This window comes from Panthera leo, chromosome C2, assembly GCF_018350215.1.
Source record: "Panthera leo isolate Ple1 chromosome C2, P.leo_Ple1_pat1.1, whole genome shotgun sequence".
Lineage (NCBI taxonomy): Eukaryota > Metazoa > Chordata > Mammalia > Carnivora > Felidae > Panthera > Panthera leo.
The window spans coordinates 83,969,384-83,990,091 of record NC_056687.1 but is presented as its reverse complement, the minus strand read 5'-3'; the positions used below and the strand labels follow the sequence as shown (position 1 = coordinate 83,990,091).

The following is a 20,708-nucleotide window of genomic DNA, read 5'->3' as shown; positions in this document are numbered from 1 at the left end:
TTTGCATTTCGTGAAGAAAATTATCTTACATTTTTCAGCAGCAAATGATTCTTAATCAAAAATAGGGAACCACACGAAATCTAGCAATAGAAAAGTATGTCTGGGGTTTTGAGCAAATGGTAGCTCAAGCTATGAATAGTCTCAACTGTCGCAGTAATGAGAACATGGTTGGACCATGTGTTATGGCTTCGGTGCACCAAGACCCCTGGAACTTCACACTGAAACATCCCATCTCACTCTCCCCCAGTAGAAAAAATATAACATTATTTCCACCAGACTGTAAGCTTTGGAGGTTTCCTTTAAGAGTCCTTTTGCTGGGGCGCCTGGGTGGCTCAGTTGGTTAAGCGGCCAACTTTGGCTCAGGTCATGATCCTGCCAGCGGCCATCCGTGAGTTCAAGCCCCACATCGGGCTCTGTGCTGACAGCTCAGAGCCCGGAGCCTGCTTTGGATTCTGTGTGTGTGTCTCTCTCTCTACCCTTTCCCTGCTAGTACTCTGTCTCTCTCTCTCAAAAATAAATAAACATTAAAAAAAAAAAAAAACAAAAAACTCCTTTTGCTGGGGGGCGCCTGGGTGGCTCAGTCAGTTAAGTGTCTGACTTCAGCTTAGGTCATGATCTCACAGCTGGTGGTAGGTTCAAGCCCCACATGGGGCTCTATGCTGACAGCTTGGAGCCTGAAGCCTGGAGCCTGCTTTGAACTCTGTATCTCACCCTCTCTCTGCCCCGTTCACACTCTGTCTCTCCCTCAAGAATAAATTAACATTAAAAAAAAATTAAAAAAAAAAAAAAAGTCCTTTCGCTGGTGATGCACTGGAAGATTATTTAGCAACTAAAGCTATATCTTCCCCAACTTTATTAAGGCATAATTTCATATAATAAAATTTAACTTTTTAAAGTGTAGGACAGTATGCTGGGTTTCAGCACTTGAATACTGTCATATATCTACCACCACCATGAAAATGCAAAACATTTCCATCATCCAAAATGTTCCCTTGTTCCCCTTTGCAGTCAGTCCCTTCCCCAGGATGTTGGCTCCAAGCAATCACTGGCCTGTTTTCTATCATAGTTCTTTTCTAGAATGTCATATAAATGAAATCGTATAGTGTGTAGTGTTTTGTGTTTGAATTTTTTTCACTTAGCTGAAAGTTAGTTCCATATAATTTAAGACTTTTTCAAATTGTGGGTCATAACTGATTAGTGGCTTGCAAAGATTTAGCGAAGTCTTCCAGTTTCTGGCCCAGAAGAAGCTGAGAAGTCACCATTCTAACCCGACAAAAGTAAAAAGCCAAATAAACTGAAAAATCAACAATGTGTCTCAGATCCATCAGAGACGTGAGATCACAGGGCAAACCACTGCCCCTCAACCTACAGAGAAAGACAGGCAAATACAGAGATTCTCAACTTACTGAAGCAGAAACCCACAAACAAAACTTCTGCAGGAACAAGTACCAGAGGAGGAAAAACTGGACTGTGATTGACGATTTGCTGGACACTCAGTGTGGACAACTCTGAGGGTTACAAACTCCAAGGACAGTCCCCCCCCCCCCCGACCCCTGGCCCCGCCAAACTTCTGTGAGTTTTACCTGCAGGAGTTCTACCAGGTCCTCACAGTGAATACTAGAGAAAAACTCCCTTGAGCTTCTAGCAGTGGAAGGGGAAAAGGAACCGTCTGAAGTACACTGGAATTCTGTCCTGGACAAGATTCGTCCGTAAGAGAAATTATGTTACTAGACCCTAAACTATGGCAGTGTCATCAGAGCCTAATTAACGTAACTGGAGGGAGGGAAATACACAGTTCCAGCCATCTTGTCCCACAGAAGTGAGTAAATCAAAACAAAAAACACAAAAAACACATTGAGAAGCACTGATGAAGTTCACCAAAACACTCAGACCTAATCACAAGACTACAGAACACTTCCCCTTCCCCACACCTAACCACCATATGACTAATGCCCTCTTTTCTGCAGTTCTTTTTACCTGATACATCAGGTCTGGCTATCAAGAAAAATCACAAGGCATACTAAGAGGCAAAAAAACACAGTTTAAAGAGATTGAAAAAGCATCAGAACAAGACTCAGAAATGACAGAAATGTTGGAATAATCAGACCAAGAACTTAAAAACATGCTGATTAATACACTAAGAGCTTTAATGGAAAAAGTGGACACTTGCAAGAACACATGGATAACATAAGCAGAAGCACGGAAATTCAAAGAAAGAATTGAAAAGAAATGCTAGAAATCAAAACACTGTAATAGAAATGAAGAATGCCTCTGATGGGCTCATCGGTAGACTGGACACAGCCAAGGAAAGAATTTCTGAGCTTGAGGATATGACAACAGAAACTTCCAAAACTAAAAGCAAAGACAAAAAAGACTGAAAAACAAACAAACAGACAAAAAAAACCCCAAACAGAATATCCAAGAACTGTGGGCAACTAGAAAAGGTGTAACGTATGCATAACGGGAATACCAGAAAAACAAAAAAGAAAAGACCAGAAACAGTATTTGTAGCAATAATGACTGATAATTTCCCCATTAATGTCAAGACACTGAATCACATGCCTGGAAGGTCAGAGAACACCAAGCAGGATAAATGTCAAAAACCCCCTACACCTAGGCATATCATTTTCAAAGTACAGAAAATAAAAATGAATGAACGAATGAATGAATGAATCCTGAAAGAAGCTGGGGGCGGGAGGGGGGACACCTTACCTATAAAGAAGAAAGGGTAAGAATTACATATGACTTCAGAAACCAGGCAAGCAAGAACAGTGAAGTGAGTTATTCAAAGTGTTGAGTGAAAAAAATCATCAACCTAGTATTCTGTATCTTGTGGAGTTACAGTTATTTCTTGTATACAGAAATAAAGATTGTTCCAAATAAACAAAAATTGGGAGAATTTATTGGCAGTGGATCTACCTTGCAAGAAATGTTAAAAGAAGTTCTTTAGAGAGAAGGAAAGTGACACAGGGTCAATACTCCAAAAAGAAACAGCCTTAACGTGTATGCACCTAAGAACAGAGTGTCAAAAAAACTGAGAACTGCAAACAGATGAGTCTACCGATACAGTTGGAGATTTTAACAGTCCTCTATCAGAAATGGACAATCTAGCAGGCAGAGAAGTAAGGACATAGTTGAACTTAATAGTACCACCAATCAACTAGATACAATTGATGTCTATAGACTACTTTATCCAACAAGAGCAGATTACACATTCTCAAACTCACATGGAACATTCACCAAGACAGACCACATTCAGGGCCATAGAAAAGACCTTAACAAATTTAAAAGAAAAGGTATCATACAATGTTTGCTGTCAAGACCACAATTAAACTAAAAATCAATTGAACTAGAAATCAGTAATAGAAAGACAGCTGGAAAAAAATTCTTAAATACTTGCAGATTAAATAACATATTACAAAGTACCACATGGGTCAAGAAGAAATCCCAAGTGAAATTTAAAAATATTAAAACTACATAAAAATAGAAATATAACTTTAAAATTTGTGGGCTGCATTGAAAGCGGTGCTTAGAGGGAAATTTGTAGCACTGAATCCATATATTTGAAGAGAAGAAAGATCAAAATTAAGCTTCCATTATAGAAAACTAGAAAAAGAACAGCAAATTAATTCCAAAGTAAGCAGAAGAAAAGAAATAATAGAGTAGAAATATATGAAATTCAAAATAGAAAATCTATAGAGAAAACCAATAAAACCAGATCAATAAAATACACAAGTCTCTAGCCAAATTATTTAAGAAAAAAAGAAGAGACAAATTATTAATATTGGAAATGAAAGAAAGCAAATCAATATAGGTCTTGTTAATAATAATAAATTAATAATCCTATTAATAATTAATAGGATATTAAATGTGTATTATGAACAACTTTATGCCCATAAATTTGATAACTTAGATGAAATAGACCAATTCTTTCCAAGACACAATCTGCCAAAAGTCACACAAGGAAAAAAAAATCACTCTGAAACAATCTGAATAGGCCTATATCTACTAAGGAAGTTGAAATAATCATTAATAACCTCCAAAACCTCCAAAATAGGCCCAGATTGGCTCACTGATGAGTTCTACCAAGCACTGAAGATAGAATTTATACCAATTCTCTATGATCTCTTCCAAAAGACAGAAGACAGAGTACTTCCTAACTCATTTTATGAGGACAATATTACCTTAATAACAAAAGCAGAGAAAGATTACAAAAAAACTACAAATCAAATCTCTTATAAATGTGGATGCAGTAATCCTTAACAAAATATTAGCAAATAAAATCTAACAAAGTGTAAAAATAAGTATGTACAACGACCAAGTGGGATTTATCCCAGGAATGCAAGGCTGGTCCAACATTTGAAAATCAATCAAGGTAATCCATCATATCACTAAGCTAAAGAAGAACCACAAGATTATATCAATAGATGCAGAAAAGCATTTGATGAAATCCAATACCTAATTATAATAAAAACTCTTGACAAACTAGGAATAGAGAGGAACTTCCTCAATTTGATAAAGAAGATTTACAAAAACTTACAGCTAACATTATATTCAATGGTGAGAAACCAGCTTTCCCACTAAGATCAGAAATAAGGGAAGGATGCCCACTCTCACCATTCCTTTTCAGCATCATACTGTAAGTCCTAGCTAATGCAAAACAAGAAAAGGAAATAAAGGGTATACAGATTGTGAAGGAAAAGATGAAACTGTCTCATTACAGATGTCTTATCTATGTAGAAAATCCAAAAGAACTGACCAAAAAATGCCTCAAACTAATAAGTGATCATATCAAGGTTACAAGATACAAGGTTAATATATAAAAGTCAATTGTTTTCCTATATATGAAGAACAAACAGAATTTGAAATTAAAAACACAGTATCATTTACACAGGCACTCCCAAAATGAAATAGGTATAAATCTAACAAAATATGTACTAGATCTATATGAGGAAACTACAAAATTCTGATGAAAGAAGTCAAGAAAGAACAAAATGGAAAAATATTCCATGTTCATTGATAAGAAGACTCAGCATCATCAAGATGTCAGTTCTCCCAACTTGTTCTATAGAGACAACACAATCTCAATCAAAACCCCAGGAAGTTATTTTGTGGATATCAAAAAATTGATTCTAGTGTTTTATATGGAGAAAAAACCCAGAATAGCCAATTCAATATTGAGGGAGAATAACAAAGTTGGAGGACTGACACTATCTGAGTTCAAGACTTACTATAAAGCTACAGTATTCAAAACAATGAAGTACTAGAGAAAGAACAAATAAATAGATCAGTGAAACAGAACACATAGCCTAGAAATAAACCTATATAAATAATTGATCTTTTTTTTTTTTTTTTAACGTTTATTTATTTTTGAGACAGAGAGACAGAGCATGAATGGGGGAGGGTCAGAGAGAGGGAGACACAGAATCTGAAACAGGCTCCAGGCTCTGAGCTGTCAGCACAGAGCCCGACGCGGGGCTCGAACTCACGGAGTTCGAGCGTGTCAATTGATCTTTGACAGCGCCCCTAGTCAATTGATCTTTGACAAAAGAGCAAAGGCGGGGCGCCTGGGTGGCTCAGTCGGTCAGGCGGCCGACTTCGGCTCAGGTCATGATCTCGCGGTCCGTGAGTTTGAGCCCCGCGTCGGGCTCTGTGCTGACAGCTCAGAGCCTGGAGCCTGTTTCAGATTCTGTGTCTCCCTCTCTCTGACCCTCCCCCATTCATGCTCTGTCTCTCTGTCTCAAAAATAAACGTTAAAAAAAATTAAAAAAAAAAAAAAAAAAAAAGAGCAAAGGCAACGCAATGGAGCAAAGATAGTCTTTTCCAAAAATGGTGCTGGAACAACTGTACAGCTACATGCAAAAAAATGAATCTAGACACAGACCTTATATACCCTTCACAAAAATTAACTTAAAATGGATCACAGACCTAAATTTAGAACACAAAATCATAAAATTCTTAGAAGGCAGCAGGAGAAAACCTAGATGACCTTGAGTATAGTGATGTCTTTTTAGATACAACAGCAAAGGCATGATTCATTAAAGAAATAATTGATAAGGCAGGCTTCATTGAAATTAAAAACTTACGCTCTGCAAAAGATAATGTCAAAAGAATGAGAAGATAAGCCACCAACTGAGAGAAAATACTTGCAAAAGATACTTCTGATAAAGGACTGGTATCCAAAATATACAAAGAAATCTTAAAGCTCAATAATAAAACAAACAGTCCAATTTAAAAAATGGGCAAAACACCTGAACAGACCTCAGTGAAGAAGAAACACAGATGGCAAGTAAGCATATGAAAAGATGCTCCACATCATATGTTATTAGGGAAATACAAATTAAAATGAGACACCACTACACACCTATTAAATGGAACACTGACAATACCAAATGCTAGTGAAGATGTGGAGCAACAGGAACTCTCACACATTGCTGGTGGGAATGCAAAATGGTACAGACACTTTGGAAGAAAGTCTGGCAGCTTCTTACAAAACTAAACACATACTCTTACCATATGATCCACTGACCAAACTGTTTGGTATTTACCTAAATAAATTGAAACTGTCCACACAAAACTCTGCACACAGACTTTTATAACTGTTTTTTTTTTTTAATTTTTTTTTTTTAATGTTTATTTATTATTGAGAGACAGGGAGAGACAGAGCATGAGCATGGAAGGGGCAGAGAGAGAGGGAGACACAGAATCCAAAGGAGGCTCCAAGCTCTGAGCTGGCAGCACAGAGCCCCACGCGGGGCTCGAACTCACAAACCGCAAGATCATGACCTGAGCCGAAGTCAGACGCTCAACCGACTGAGCCACCCAGGCGCCCCTATAACTGTTTTATTTATAACTGCCAAACTTAGAAGCACCCAAGATGTCTTTCAGTAGGTGACAGGATAAATTGTGGTATATCCAGACAATGGGATATGATTCAACACTAAACAGAAATGACCAAGTCATGAAAAGATATGGAGGAAACTTAAATGCCTATTCCTAAGTGAAAAAAAGCCAATCTTAGAAGGCTATAAACTGTATGGTTTCATCTATATGATATTCTGGAAAAGGCAGAACTATGGAGGCAATAGAAAGATCAGAGGTTGTCAGGAGTTAAAGACAGGGAGGGATAAAAAGCAGAGCACAGAGGATACCAGAGGCACTGAAAGTACTCTATGACACTACGATGGTGGATACATGTCATTCTACATTTTTCCAAATGTATAATGTATAACAATATCATAGAATGTACATCATCAAGAGTGAACCCTAATGTAAACTATGGATTCTAGATGATAATGACATGTCATTATAGGTTTATTCATTGTAACAAATGAATCACTGGGATGTTGATAGTTGGGGAGGCCGTGCAAGTGTGGGCATGGGGGTATGGGAACTCTCTGTACTTTTCACTCAGGTTTCCCATGAAACTAAAACTGCTCTAAAAAAATTATTTACTAATTTTAAAAAATGCAAAAGAAATCATTTTAGTGATTTTATTTTAAAATAGGATAGAAAATATCAAATAGCATTACACATAATTAGGGTTAAGTACTGTTTAGTGAATTTTTTTTTCAAATATACATGTATATAAACATAAATACTTATGTGTATATACTGGGTCTCAATGTAAACTGTATTTCTTTTTCTTTTTTTAACATTTATTTATTTTCAAGAGACAGAGAGAGACAGAGTGAGAGTGAGGGAGGGGCAGTGAGAGAGGGGGACACAGAATCTGAAGCAGGCTCCAGGCTCTGAGCTGTCAGCACAGAGCCTGATGCAGGGCTTGAACCCGCCAACGGTGATATCATGACCTAGCTGAAGTCAGATGCTTAACCGACTGAGCCACCCAGGAGCCCCAAAATGTATTTCTTAATGTGGATATAATTTGTAAAAGTTTGAAAGCCAATGATTTAAAGTTATATGTTTCTTTTGCCTTCTGAACATAAATATTGCTTCTCCTCTATTCAAAGTAAATCTTAGCATACCTGCTCCAACATAATTTACAGCTTTAGCAGCTCTGACTGCAGCTTCTCCAAGCTTTTTTCTTACATCAGAGTTAATACCAGGCTGTGAAAAAAATATTTAAAATAAATTTTGATTAGTACTTTGCCCTACTAGAAATTTCCATTAAGATCCAATATTGCGTTTCTAGGTATCAAACATTGAAGCGATACTGAGGATAAATAGCTAATGTTATACATTTCATCAAGAAATACATCCCATACCATAGTCAACTGTCCCTATACCAGACTTTAATGGTTCTGTGAGTAATTTCTATGAACTGCAGATATTATTCAGCAGAATGACTTACTTATCTCCTTATCTCCATTACTTTCAGGACTATATTCCTGCTTCAAATTACATGCACCAATATGAAAACTCTGAGTGATCTCTATCTTGTTTAAAGATGACAGAGCAATCTGGGCCACGTGCCCAACAATTATCTTAGAATAATGGTAAACCTTGATATTCCAAGTTAATAAGACAGGTTCACAAAAAGAACTGTAGGTTAAAAAGTAGGCAAAGGTTTCAACATTTAAAAATATACATATATTTAAGCTATTATCGTTTGAAAAAAAAAGCTTTACTGAAATTATTATTGACATTTACCTCAAACCATACAATGTACTCTACAACAAAAATTAAAATTTGAAAACAGTGTGAGACTGTTTAAACAAACTGATTAAACAGAAACCTCAGATCCTGACCTTCTAGAAGTACCTACTGAAAAGGAAACATGTATAAAACCTTGGGCAAGAGAGAAGCCTCTGGACAATAGCAGGCTCAAAAGAAATGCAAATCGAAGAAGAGGTAACAAATCAATCAAGAGGCAGGGTCAAAGAAATGTAAACAATTAATTCCAAGGGGGCAAAAGTTGCCAAATAGGAGCAAATCTCTCTCCTCTATAAGAAACCTCTAAGGCATATATTAGAGGACTAATATATTTTAGGAACATCTGAAATAGCAGTTAAGATAAAGAATCTTCTTCATAAAAAATACATTCAATGAACCAGGCCAATCCATTCCTCAAACGTTCCCATTAAATATAATTTAAAATCTACATGGAAACATTATGCAGTTGCTCACTGTAAGTCAGACACAGATCTTCCTCAATTTATAGTACGGTTATGTTGGATAAACCCATCATAAGTTAAAAATATCAGAAGTTGAAAATGCATTTAATACACGTAACCTACCAAACATCATAACTTAACCTAGTCTACCTTAAATATGCTCAGAACGCTCACATTAGCTTACAGCCGGGCAGAATCATCTGAAGTAAAAATTACTCTATAATAAAGGGTAGAGTATCTCATGTTATTTGTTGAATACTGAGTACTGAGTGTAAGAACTAGCACGGATAAGAATAATTTTAAGTATATTAGTCCTTTACCCTCATGACAGTGTGGCTAACTGGGAGCCGTGGTTTGCAGCCACTGTCAAGCATCACAAGACAGCATCACACCACATTATCACTAGCCCAGGAAAAGATGAAAATTCAAAATTTGAAGTATGATGTCTACTAAGTATGTATCACTTTTGCACCAGTGTAAAGTAAAAAAGTTCTAAGTTGAATCACCATAAGTCAGGCACAGTCTGTACTTGGATCAGAGTAGATTTTCCTAGATACCATCCAGAAGAATCACGGCCTTGTTGTGTGCCCTCTCTATGGTAGCCCAAGAATATCAACTCCCTCCTCATCCTCAATGCTGCAGTGGGGCCTTACCATTATATTACCACTGGGAAGCAGTTATTCAGACACTAACTTCACAGATTTCTGATGTGAAAATCAGAGCGATTGAGGTTTATGTTACAGAGAAGCTGTCTTTACAAGGTCCTTACCCCTGGGGCTTCCTCAATGATCTTCTGATGTCTCCTCTGTATACTACAATCTCTTTCAAACAAGTATACAGCATTGCCATGGTAGTCACCAAACACCTGGACTTCTACGTGCCTATTTAAAAACACAATGAAAAAGTTTCCATTTGTAGAGTAAACATTCTAGAAAAAAATTTATGTATATGAAGTGATTAGGAAATGAGACAGAAAACATAGGAGACTATATTTATGACCTCAGAGTAGGGGCAAATCACAAGTACAAACTGTCAAGGAAAACACTGATAAATCCTACCTCAAAATTACAAATTATAGACACATTTCATACTCACGTTCAAAAAGCCAATGAAAACGTTTTTATGATCAGGGAATTTTTAGTTTTTGTTTCTTTTAAATTTTTTTTTTAAATGTTTATTTATTTTTGAGACAGAGAGTGTAAGCAAGGGAGGGGCAGAGAGATAGGGAGACATAGAATCTGAAGCAAGTTCCAGGCTCTGAGCTGTCAGCACAGAGCCTGACACGGGGCTCAAACTCTTGGACCACAAGATCATGACGTGAGCCGAAGTCAGATGCTTAACAGACTGAGCCACCCAGGCACCCCAATCAGGGGATTTTTAAAAATCAACTCTTATGGTCAGACTTTATAAACTAAGGCAGACTAAAAATTACAATGGCTCATCCGTAAAAAGGTTAAGAAATAAAGTAATATAGATGATTAATTAAAAAAAAAGACCATTATATCATAAAAACAAAAAAGGCACTTTAAAGTGGAGTCTAACATAGTAAAATTTTGAGAAATCATATTAAGAGTAAATGCAGGGGCGCCTGGGTGGCTCAGTCAGTTAAGCATACTTTGATTTTGGCCCAGGTCACGATCTCATGGTTGTGAGATCAAGCCCCATGTCATGCACTGACAGTGCGGAGCCTGCTTAGGATTCTGTCTCTCCTGTTCTCTCTCTGCCCCCAACCCCTGCTCATTCTCTCTCTCTCAATAAATAAACTTAAAAAAAAAAAGAGTAGATGTACATAACACTATGGAAAATAAGCATAAACAGACCATTTGGTGAACATGAAAGCACTCTTCTCAGTAGCTTTATTTTGATAAGTTCACTCTGTAGTTCACCTCAAATATTCACCACCATGATGTAGAAAAGAGTGATCAGCAAGTGCTTTTCCTGTTTTTAAAAATAAAAATTGTCAAAAAGAAAAAAAAAAACAGGAAAGTTCTCGTAAATGTACTGTTTTAGCACAATAGCTCATTTCTGTTCCTTTTTGTTTACCACATGAAGCCACTTCATTAAACCACTTAGAAGAATTTAGTTTCTTGATATACCATTTCTACCGAATGTTCGATTTAAAATTTTCCAAACTGTCCAACACATTCTCTTGACAAAATAATAGGAGGTGATTTCTTGTTTTTGGATCTGCCTTCTTGAGTTTTCCTCCCCCTTTCATTTACCTTTAAGTTATCATCACCAAACAATCTCTTGCTATTACTGCTCTGGACAAACTGTTGTCTGTGAGATCAATTAGGAAAAGAAAAATAAGGATTTTATTTGACCTTCACTCATTCCTTCTCTAATGCTCTTCCTTTCTTTATGGAGATCCAAATTTCTGATCTGTATCATTTTCCTTCTCTCTGAAGAACTTCTCTTATCATTTCTTACAAGTCAAGTTTTGTTTGTCTGAGGAAGTCTCTCTCTTTCCCTCATGTTTGAAGGACAGTTTCACTGGACACAGAATTCTATATTAGGGTTTTTTTTTTCTTTCAACGCTTTATAAATATTTCACTCCACCTTATTCTTGCTTAAGCCTGGTATACTTATCCTTGTTTCTCTATAGGTAAGGGGTTCTTACCCCTTGTGTTTTTTTCCAAGATTTTCTATTTGTCTTTGGTTTCCTGCAGTCTGAATAGTATTCAAAAATGTTTTGATATTTATTCTGCTTGGTGTCCTCTGAGCTTCCTGGTGCTATGGTTTGGTTTTTGGGACATTAGAAAATTTGGTAATTTTGGAACATTTCTGGTCATTATCACTGCAAATATTTCTCTTGGTTTCTTTCTTCCCCTTGTAGTGTTCAAATAATACACTTTACTTCTTTTAAAATTGTCCCACAGTCATTAGACATTATGTTCTGTTTGTTTTCATTCTTATTTCTCTTTGCATTTCTATTTGGGAAGTTTCCACTGACATATGTTCAAGGTCGCTGATTCTTTCCTCAGCTGTGTCCGGTCTACTAAGGAGTCCATCAAATGCATTCTTATTTCTGTTCCAGTGTTTTTGATTCCTAGCATTTTCTTTTGACTTTTCTCTTAGAATGTCTGTCTCTCTGCTTACAGTTCCCAAATGTTCTTGCATGTGGTCTGCTCAGTCCATTAGAGCCCTTAACATATTAATCAGTTACTTTAACCTCTATATCTGATAATTCCAGAATTTGTGGTTCTGGTGTTTGCTTTGTCTCCTCACACCGTGCTTTTTCTTGCCTTTTAGCATGCCTTGTAATTTTTTTTTTGTTGTTAAAAGCCATACATGAGGTATCACATAATGATAAATAAAGCAAACAGACTTTTTTTTTTTTATTTTTTTTATTTTTTAATATATGAAATTTACTGTCAAATTGGTTTCCATACAACACCCAGTGCTCATCCCAAAAGGTGCCCTCCTCAATACCCATCACCCACCCTGTCCTCCCTCCCACCCTGCCCTCCCTCCCACCCCCCATCAACCCTCAGTTTGTTCTCAGTTTTTTAACAGTCTCTAATGCTTTGGCTCTCTCCCACTCTAACCTCTTTTTTTTTTTTTTTTTTTTTTCCTTCCCCTCCCCCATGGGTTTCTGTTATGTTTCTCAGGATCCACATAAGAGTGAAACCATATGGTATCTGTCTTTCTCTGTATGGCTTATTTCACTTAGCATCACACTCTCCAGTTCCATCCATGTAAGCAAACAGACTTTTAATGTAAGGTTTAATGTTAACCTAGCTAGGAGACTGGGTTTAATGTCTGCAGTAGCTGTAGGTACCAAAGGCTTGTATCCTCTAGGGTCCTTGTTTTGTTTTGTTTCTCCTGTTGTCTTTGACTATGAACTCTTCTTAAATAGAGCCTGTGCCTTGCAGTTCTTACCCCATTATTATACTGGGGCCCTGGTGACATGGTAGAAGGGCACAGGGGAGAGAAAACATTCTGTAATCTAATGATTAAATCTCAGAATTTTATTTTATATCTATCTATCTATCTTAATCTCAGTCTTTTAGTGGGCCTGTATCCTTGTATACTACAGGCGTCTATGCTCATGAACACACCATCCTCTTTTTTTCTTTCTTTCCTTCTTTCTTTCTTTTTCTTTGTATCTATCTATCTATCTATCTATCTATCTATCTATCTATCTATCTATCTTTAGAGTAATCTGTACACCCAACATGAAACCTGAACTCACGACCCCAAGATCAAGAGTCCCACGCTTCACTTACTGAGCCAGTCAGGAGCCCCTGAGAAGTGTTTCTTAGCATTTTTTTCTTTCTTTACATAAAATAGGAAAGCTGGAAAGGGGTAAGAGTTGGCTAACTGCCCTTCTCACAGGACAGAAAAGGTGCTGGTAAAATTTCCCCTGCAGAGCTGGCCTTTGTTAGGGACAACAGATCACTCTGGGCCTATTTCAAATGGTTACAATTCTCCTCTCTCTGTCCCCAAGCAGGAGGGAATTTTTCCTGGATTCTCACTGTGAGAACCTGGTGGTGTTCTTGAAGGGAAAACTCATGAAAATTCGGGGTTCCCCTAACACTGGACCTTGAGGAGTTTCTCACTATCAAGCTAGTCAACACGCAGACTCCAGTAAGTTACCAAAATCCCCACAGAAGTGTTCCTATCAGTTTATGGGTGCAGTGGCTTCTGCTCTGGGCAAGCGGACCTTGGCTGTGATTCGCTGTATTCATGCGCCATCCAGATTTCAGGGTGGTGGTCTGCCCTGCAGCCCCAGCTCTCTGATGCGTCTAAAATTCACTGACTCTCATTTTGTTCAGATTTTTACTTGCTTTTCGGATGCGGGTGACAACCTCAAACTCTTTACGTGTTGGAATCGAATGGTTTGCTTTTCAAATTCCAACTGTAAAATTTTACTTCTATTGACACTCCCTTTTCTTTTAGCTGCTTCCGGGAAAGAGGCACTGTAGCAAGGACTCCAGGTTTTGAAAGAAACACACACCAGCAGCACAACGCAGCTTTTTTTCCGAGTTCTCAGAAGTTGGAAATACTTATTCCTTTCGCTGCTTATAAGAGAAACTAATTGAGGATCTGTGTTCTGTTATGATTTCTGTAGTCTTCGGATCGCTTTTGTTATTTTCCTTTTTCTAACTAATCCTTTGCTGTGCTGCTTTATCTAACATAGAGATCCTGCAGCACAGTGTGTAAGAACCAGGAGGTGCACCAAATCTCAGATGTTCCAATTCAGCCACTGCTGGGATCTGGCTACATAGACAGAGACAGCTGGAGTCAACCAAGAACGCCTTGGTATCTTCTAAGAGTTCTATAGTTTTTATTTTCCTAACTACATTTTTAACCCATCTAGAATATATATTGAATATAAAATGAGAGAGGAACCTGATTTCTTTTTTATCTTCCAAAATAGTACACTTTGAAGATTGTTTTCTATCCCAGCCTTTCAGATAAGCTCAACAGTTCTGAGCAGATTTATAAAACATCTTGATATCTACTTTCCTCAGTTATAAGCACCACCTTGACAATCTTCCAGCACTCCATTAACTCAACAGCTAATTATTTAGTAATTAATTAATCAATTACTATAATTAATTGTTATATAGTAAAATAGTTAATTACCATGACATTAAAATATTACTAGAAAATTCAGAATAAATATATACAGAAATACTATTACTCATATTAGGAGAATGAGATTATGAGTGACTTTGTTTTCTATCATCTGTATTTTCCATGTTTGTAATGTGGAAATTTATATTTGTTTATAATAATAATATATACAATAATATAATAAGTATAAATATAGTAATATTTATATTACTTCTATATTATAAAAAATATTATTATTGATGCCTGTCATGAAGAAAGTAGCATGCCAGGTGATATATAGGGGAAAACAAAAAGGAACATACTACCACGTCGTTGATTCCCAAGAGCTTCCAAGCTATTGGGGAAACAAATTACAATGTGAGGTAATATACAGCTAACATTTCACATGCAAAGAATTTACATCTTGGAAAAATGTTATTGAGTTATGGTCACTGGAATAGCTAGCTGATGGCTCCACGGCAATTCTAACTCAAGAGCATGCCAATTTGGATAGTCAGCCTATTCTCCTTTGAAATGTATTGTGAAAGGGAGCCCTCAGTTGACCCTGGAATTTCCTCCAGTTTTGCCTCACTTTCCACTAAGGTGGAAATATGACGCACTCTCCTAATCAACTGGCCTATTTTAAAATTCACTTTTGTTTTTACTATCAAACTCTAAATGAATTTAGCTTAGCATGCCATGCTCAGGGTCAATTCGAAGTTTTGTAGCACTTGAAACAAAAACAATTTGGGGGCCATCTTTAAGAAGAATACAAAATTAGGTATAAGATCTTAGAAGAGGCTCAGACAAGGGAAGGGCCTGAAGCTTCAGGGTATATTACCTTCAAGGTAAATCCCTCTCCTTTCACATAGTTCCCAAGTGAATTATTCTTTATAGAGTCACTTAACCAACAGGTTTTATATACATATATATAATTACCACAAAATGTATGAAACGAGAAGCTTTTATAGTCAGTATCTTATTTTAGGCAATACATGTGAAAGTAAAATTCCAGAAAATAAAAAAATTAGAAATTCACGTGGCATTTGTTATAGCAGTACCTAGAGAAGCAGTTTAGTGCAGTGTCTTAGAGTGTGAATTCTGAATTCAAATCCCAGCTTCACCACTTCCCAACTGGGAGACCTCAAGCAAGTCATATGACCACTCTGTTCCTCAGTGTCCTCACCTGCAAAATAGGAATAGGCCTACCCACAGGATTGTTGCAGGAATTAGATCAGAATTAGGACGGTAAGATTATGGTAAGTGAAATATAAGGGTGAGGTGTTAGTATTATTACTTGTTAACATATCACTTACAATTCAATTTAGGTATCTATTTCTGAAAATCTCAATGGATGCTTATAGAGTTCTGTAAGATAAAACTTAATTTTTTATAAGAATTTTTAAAAAAAATCTTAATGTTTATTTTTGAGAGAGAGAGAGACAGAGAGAGAAGCAGAGAGAGGGAGACACAGAATCCAAAGCAGGCTCCAGGCTCTGAGCTGTCAGCAAAGAACCCTACGCGGGACTCGAACTCACAAACCATGAGATCATGACCTGAGCCGAAGTTGGACACTTAACCGAGTGAGTCACCCAGGTGCCCCCCCTTTTTTTTATTTTGGAAAAAACCCTAAGTTCCATCAATAAGAAATTGACTGAATAAATTAATGGTACATCAATATCATGGAACTATTAAGCTCAATAAAAAGAATAAGGTAGACCTATATTTACTGACAGAAAGATGGCTATGATGTAATATTAGCATGTAATACTATGTAAGATTCTACTCACTGCACTTCTGTATGTAGTTTGTACTCTGTGAGTATACGTATGTGTATTTCTATTCACTTAGAAAATACCTGGAGGGATGCATACCATACTATACTAAGTGGTTACATCAGGGGGTGGGATTGGGGAATTTAATGTACTTATTATGTACTACTAGAACTTTCCATTTCATATAGTTTGCCTACATTTCTTTTAAAGTTTAATTTTAAAAATCTGACTCAGAAAAAAAGCCAAACCCACCTTGGCGTGTCCACAAACTTCTCAATCAGCATAGCATCATCATTGAAAGACTTCTTAGCTTCTCTCCGTGCTGATTCTAACTGCTCTTGAAATTCTTCTTCAGATCTAACGATCCTCATTCCCTAAGAGGACAAGATAGTTAAGACCGCAAACTAAATAAAACAGAGAAGACTATCCTGAAATGAAAAACATGAGCACGCACAATCTTACTTTTCCTCCTCCACCACGGACGGCTTTAATCATGACAGGATAACCTATTCTCCCCGCATGCTCCCTCAGACACCGATCCGACTGGTCCTCTCCATGATATCCCTCCACAACAGGCACTCCCGCAGCAGCCATTATGGATTTGGATGTGCTTTCGAATAAAAAAGAGGAGGTGCCTCAATTCTGCGAATTATTTCATACAAGAGAAGAACAAAACAGCCCAATCTACAAAATATAAGGGAACTTTTTAAATAAAATATCCCAGAGGTTAAAAAAAAAAAAAAAAAAGACTGCAGTCTGAGACAACAAATATTAACACAAATATTAAAATATTAGTTTTCTTGTGATAACTAGGAATCCAGTTTTTTATGTGATAGTTCATCCCACCTTGTTTTTAATTCCCCAAACGTGGGGGAGAGGGGAAAGTGGGTGATGGGCATGGAGGAGGGCACTCGTTGGGATGAACACTGGGTGTTGTATGGAAACCAATTTGACAATATATTTAAAAAAAAAATTCCCCAAACTAATCCAGATATTGATTAGAAACGCTAATGAATTGAACACTTCTGTAACTCACTGGAGTGGCAGATAAACCACATAAGCCTATAACAACAACCATGGATTACCATATCTATTATAGATAGACCATTTCAATTGACCTTCCTATGGTTATATTTAAAAGATATAAACTCATACCTCTTTATACCCATGTCTCTAATTGCAGATGAAGGAGGACCTATAAAAATAATTCCTTCTTGTTTGCAGAGTTCGGCAAATTCCATGTTTTCTGAAAGAAAACCATATCCTGGATGGATAGCCTAGAAGTGAGAATGGAAGGACAAACTTAGCACTGTGATGCAGGTGACGTCATATTTCTGAGGAAGCCTCTCCCTACACTGGTGATAGGTACACTATGGGTACTATCAAGATCTGTTTCCAAAGACATATCTGAAACGTTCATACTAAAGTTCTGAAGACTTACCTGAACCAGAAAAATCTATACTTCTTTTTACTGTGGTAATATATACACAACATAAAATTTACCATTTTAACCACTTTTAAGCGTACAGTTCATTGGCATTAATGGACATTCATAATGCCGTGCAACCGTCACCACTATCCATTTCCAGAATGTTGCCATCACCCAAACGGAGACTCTGTACCCATTAAATATTAATTCCACAGTCCCTGATTACCTCTATTTTACTTTCTGTCTCTGTGAATACCCAATCGAGGCACCTAATATAAATGGAATTGTACAATATTTCTTTTTGTGTACAGCTTATTTCATTTAGCATTATGTTTTCAAGTTCTTCCATGTTGTTGCATGTGTCAGAATTCCATTCCTTTTCATGGCTGGATAATATTACTGCATATTCCACAGTTTTTTTTACACAGTCATCTTTTGATGGACGTGTGGATTGTTTCCACCTTTTGCTTTTGTGACTAACACTGCTATGAACATTAGTGTACAAGTACCTGTTTGAGTCGCTGCTTTAAATTCTTTTAGGTATTTAAGTGAAATTGTTGGATCATATAGAAGAATCTGTATTTTATTTTTACATGCTTTTAAAAATTTGTTTATTTTGAGAGAGTGTGAGCACGAGCAGGGGAGGGGCAGACAGAGAATCCCAAGCAGGCTCTGCACTGTCAATTCGTGGGGCTTGAACCCATGAAACACAAGATCATGACCCAAGCCAAAATCAAGAGTCGGATGCTTAACCGACTAAGCCACCCCAGGTGCTCCCCAAATCGGTATTTTAATTATACTGCTATTAGGATAGAATGTCAATTGAATATTTGCAAGCAGGAGTAAAGGGCGGGGGGTGGGGGGGGAGGGTGTTGTTCACTCTGTCTCCATACAAAGCTGGCCTGGAATTGAAACCATGGTACCCAAAAGCTGAAAGGAACACACTAGCACAATAATACCTTGTTTATCTTCAGGTCACTATCTGCCAATGTCACCTTTCCAGAAAAAAAGCTAAGAAGCAAACAAAAAGTCATATATTAAAGTCTACATACACTTTAGTGAACAAGGACCTCCTTATATGTTAACCTAGTCACTTACAACTTACTCAGAATTTTAAGAAATTTATCTGGTTTTCTAGCCCACAGAACAGGAAAATTAGTACCCGAAGAACAGTATGATTCCTAAGAGCAAACATACTGACAGCAAAAAGGGAGGATACAGAGGAAAGCAAAAAGCAGAATAGGCTTACATGATTCAGTGAGGGATAAAGCAACTTCTTCTCTAACCTCAACAGCCCCGAAGGCATTTTTGTTCTTCAAAAATAATAAGTATATATAATAATTATAACCAAGAGGATGTAAGAAGAAAAAAGCACAGCCAACACTATTTCAAAACAGATAAATTCAAAGAATAGTTATGTTTCAAAATTAAAGGGGTGCCCTTCAGATATCTGGGCAAGTCACATGAACAGAAAAACCCAAATCTTAGTGACAGCAAACAACAAAATCCTAGATAATAAAATGCTAGACAATCACATTTTAATGTCAGTTTGATGTCTTTTTTCTAAATGTTTATATTTATTTTTTTAGAGAGAAAAAGAGAGAGTACACACATGCACACATACGAGCAGGGGAGGGGCAGAGAGAGAGGGAGAAAGAGACTCCTGAGCAGGCTCCATGCTTTAAGTGCACTCGGACTCGGGGCTTGAACTCATGAACCGAACCGTGAGATCATGACCTGAGCCAAAATGAAGAGTCAGTTAAGTAACTGACTAAGCCACCCAGGTGCCCCCCAAGTTGGAAGTCTTTTAAACCAAAGTTCAATTTTAGTAATTTTATATAAATATCAAATATTATTTATTTGAGGCAAAGTGAAACAGGTCTACCTCCCAGTCCTCCTTGTTTTTTTAGCAGCTTTTTGTTTTTAGGCACGATTTACAATACACAGCATTCACTCATGTATAGTTTGATGAATTTAACAAATTTATACAACTGTACAACTATTACTACAATCCAGTTTTAGAACACTTATATCACTTGAAAAAGTTCCTCTGTGCTTCTATGCATAATTGATTAATTCCTGTTCCCAGCACCAAGCAATTACTGACCTGTTTTTTGATCTCTTAGAATTTTGCCATTGTTAAGAAATCTCATATAAATGGAACCACATAGTACGTAGTCTTATGTGTCTGGCTTCTTTAACTTAGCCTAATGTTCTGTGGTTCAGCCTTGTTGTATGCATCATAGTTCATTTCTTCTTATAAATCTTTTTACATTTGTTTACGCACTGAATGGATATCCCACATTTTGTTTATCATTCATTTGGATTTTTCCAGTTTTGGACTATTTTGAATAATGCTGTTATGAACACTCATGTACAAGTAAGTCTGTGTGAACATATTTTTCATTTCTCTTGGGTAAATACCCCGGAGCACAAGCAATTGTTGGGTCAAAATATGGTAAATATACGCTTAACTTCTTAAAAAACAGCCAGTTTTCTAAAGTGGCTGTACTATTTTGAGTTTCCACCAGCAATGTATGATGGTTCTAAGTTTCTCCATATCCCTGTCAACATGAGGTATTATCAGTCTTTTTGATTTTAGCCTTTCTAGTGTGTATGCAGTAATACTGCATTCTTCTTCTTTTTTTTTTTTTTTTGTGATACTGCATTCTTAAAACATCTTCATTGACATGTAATTAATATGCCATAAACTTAGCCAATCCAATGATTTTTATTATTATTCAGAATTGTGCAATCATTACCATAGTCTAAGTTACTAAGATCTAATAATGTAACTTTTCATTACCTTAAAAAGAAACTCCATGCCTGTTAGCAGTTATCTTCCATTCCTTACATATGTCCAGGCCT

The 20,708-nt window shown here is 36.8% G+C and overlaps 1 protein-coding gene across 4 annotated transcripts in view; it reads right to left on the bottom strand.

Moving 5' to 3' along the window:
* The window catches only part of MCCC1 (methylcrotonyl-CoA carboxylase subunit 1), a 58,474-nt gene that overhangs the window by 26,185 nt on the left and 11,581 nt on the right, over window positions 1–20,708 (bottom strand). For all 4 annotated transcript variants that reach the window (XM_042955796.1, XM_042955799.1, XM_042955798.1 and 1 more), the window contains 5 exons: window positions 17,567–17,688; window positions 16,874–17,021; window positions 16,664–16,785; window positions 9,844–9,955; window positions 7,986–8,067 (listed from right to left, as the gene is read on the bottom strand). In XM_042955796.1, coding sequence (XP_042811730.1) covers window positions 7,986–8,067; window positions 9,844–9,955; window positions 16,664–16,785; window positions 16,874–17,021; window positions 17,567–17,688 — 586 coding nt within the window. The remainder of the gene's footprint in view (window positions 1–7,985; window positions 8,068–9,843; window positions 9,956–16,663; window positions 16,786–16,873; window positions 17,022–17,566; window positions 17,689–20,708) is intronic.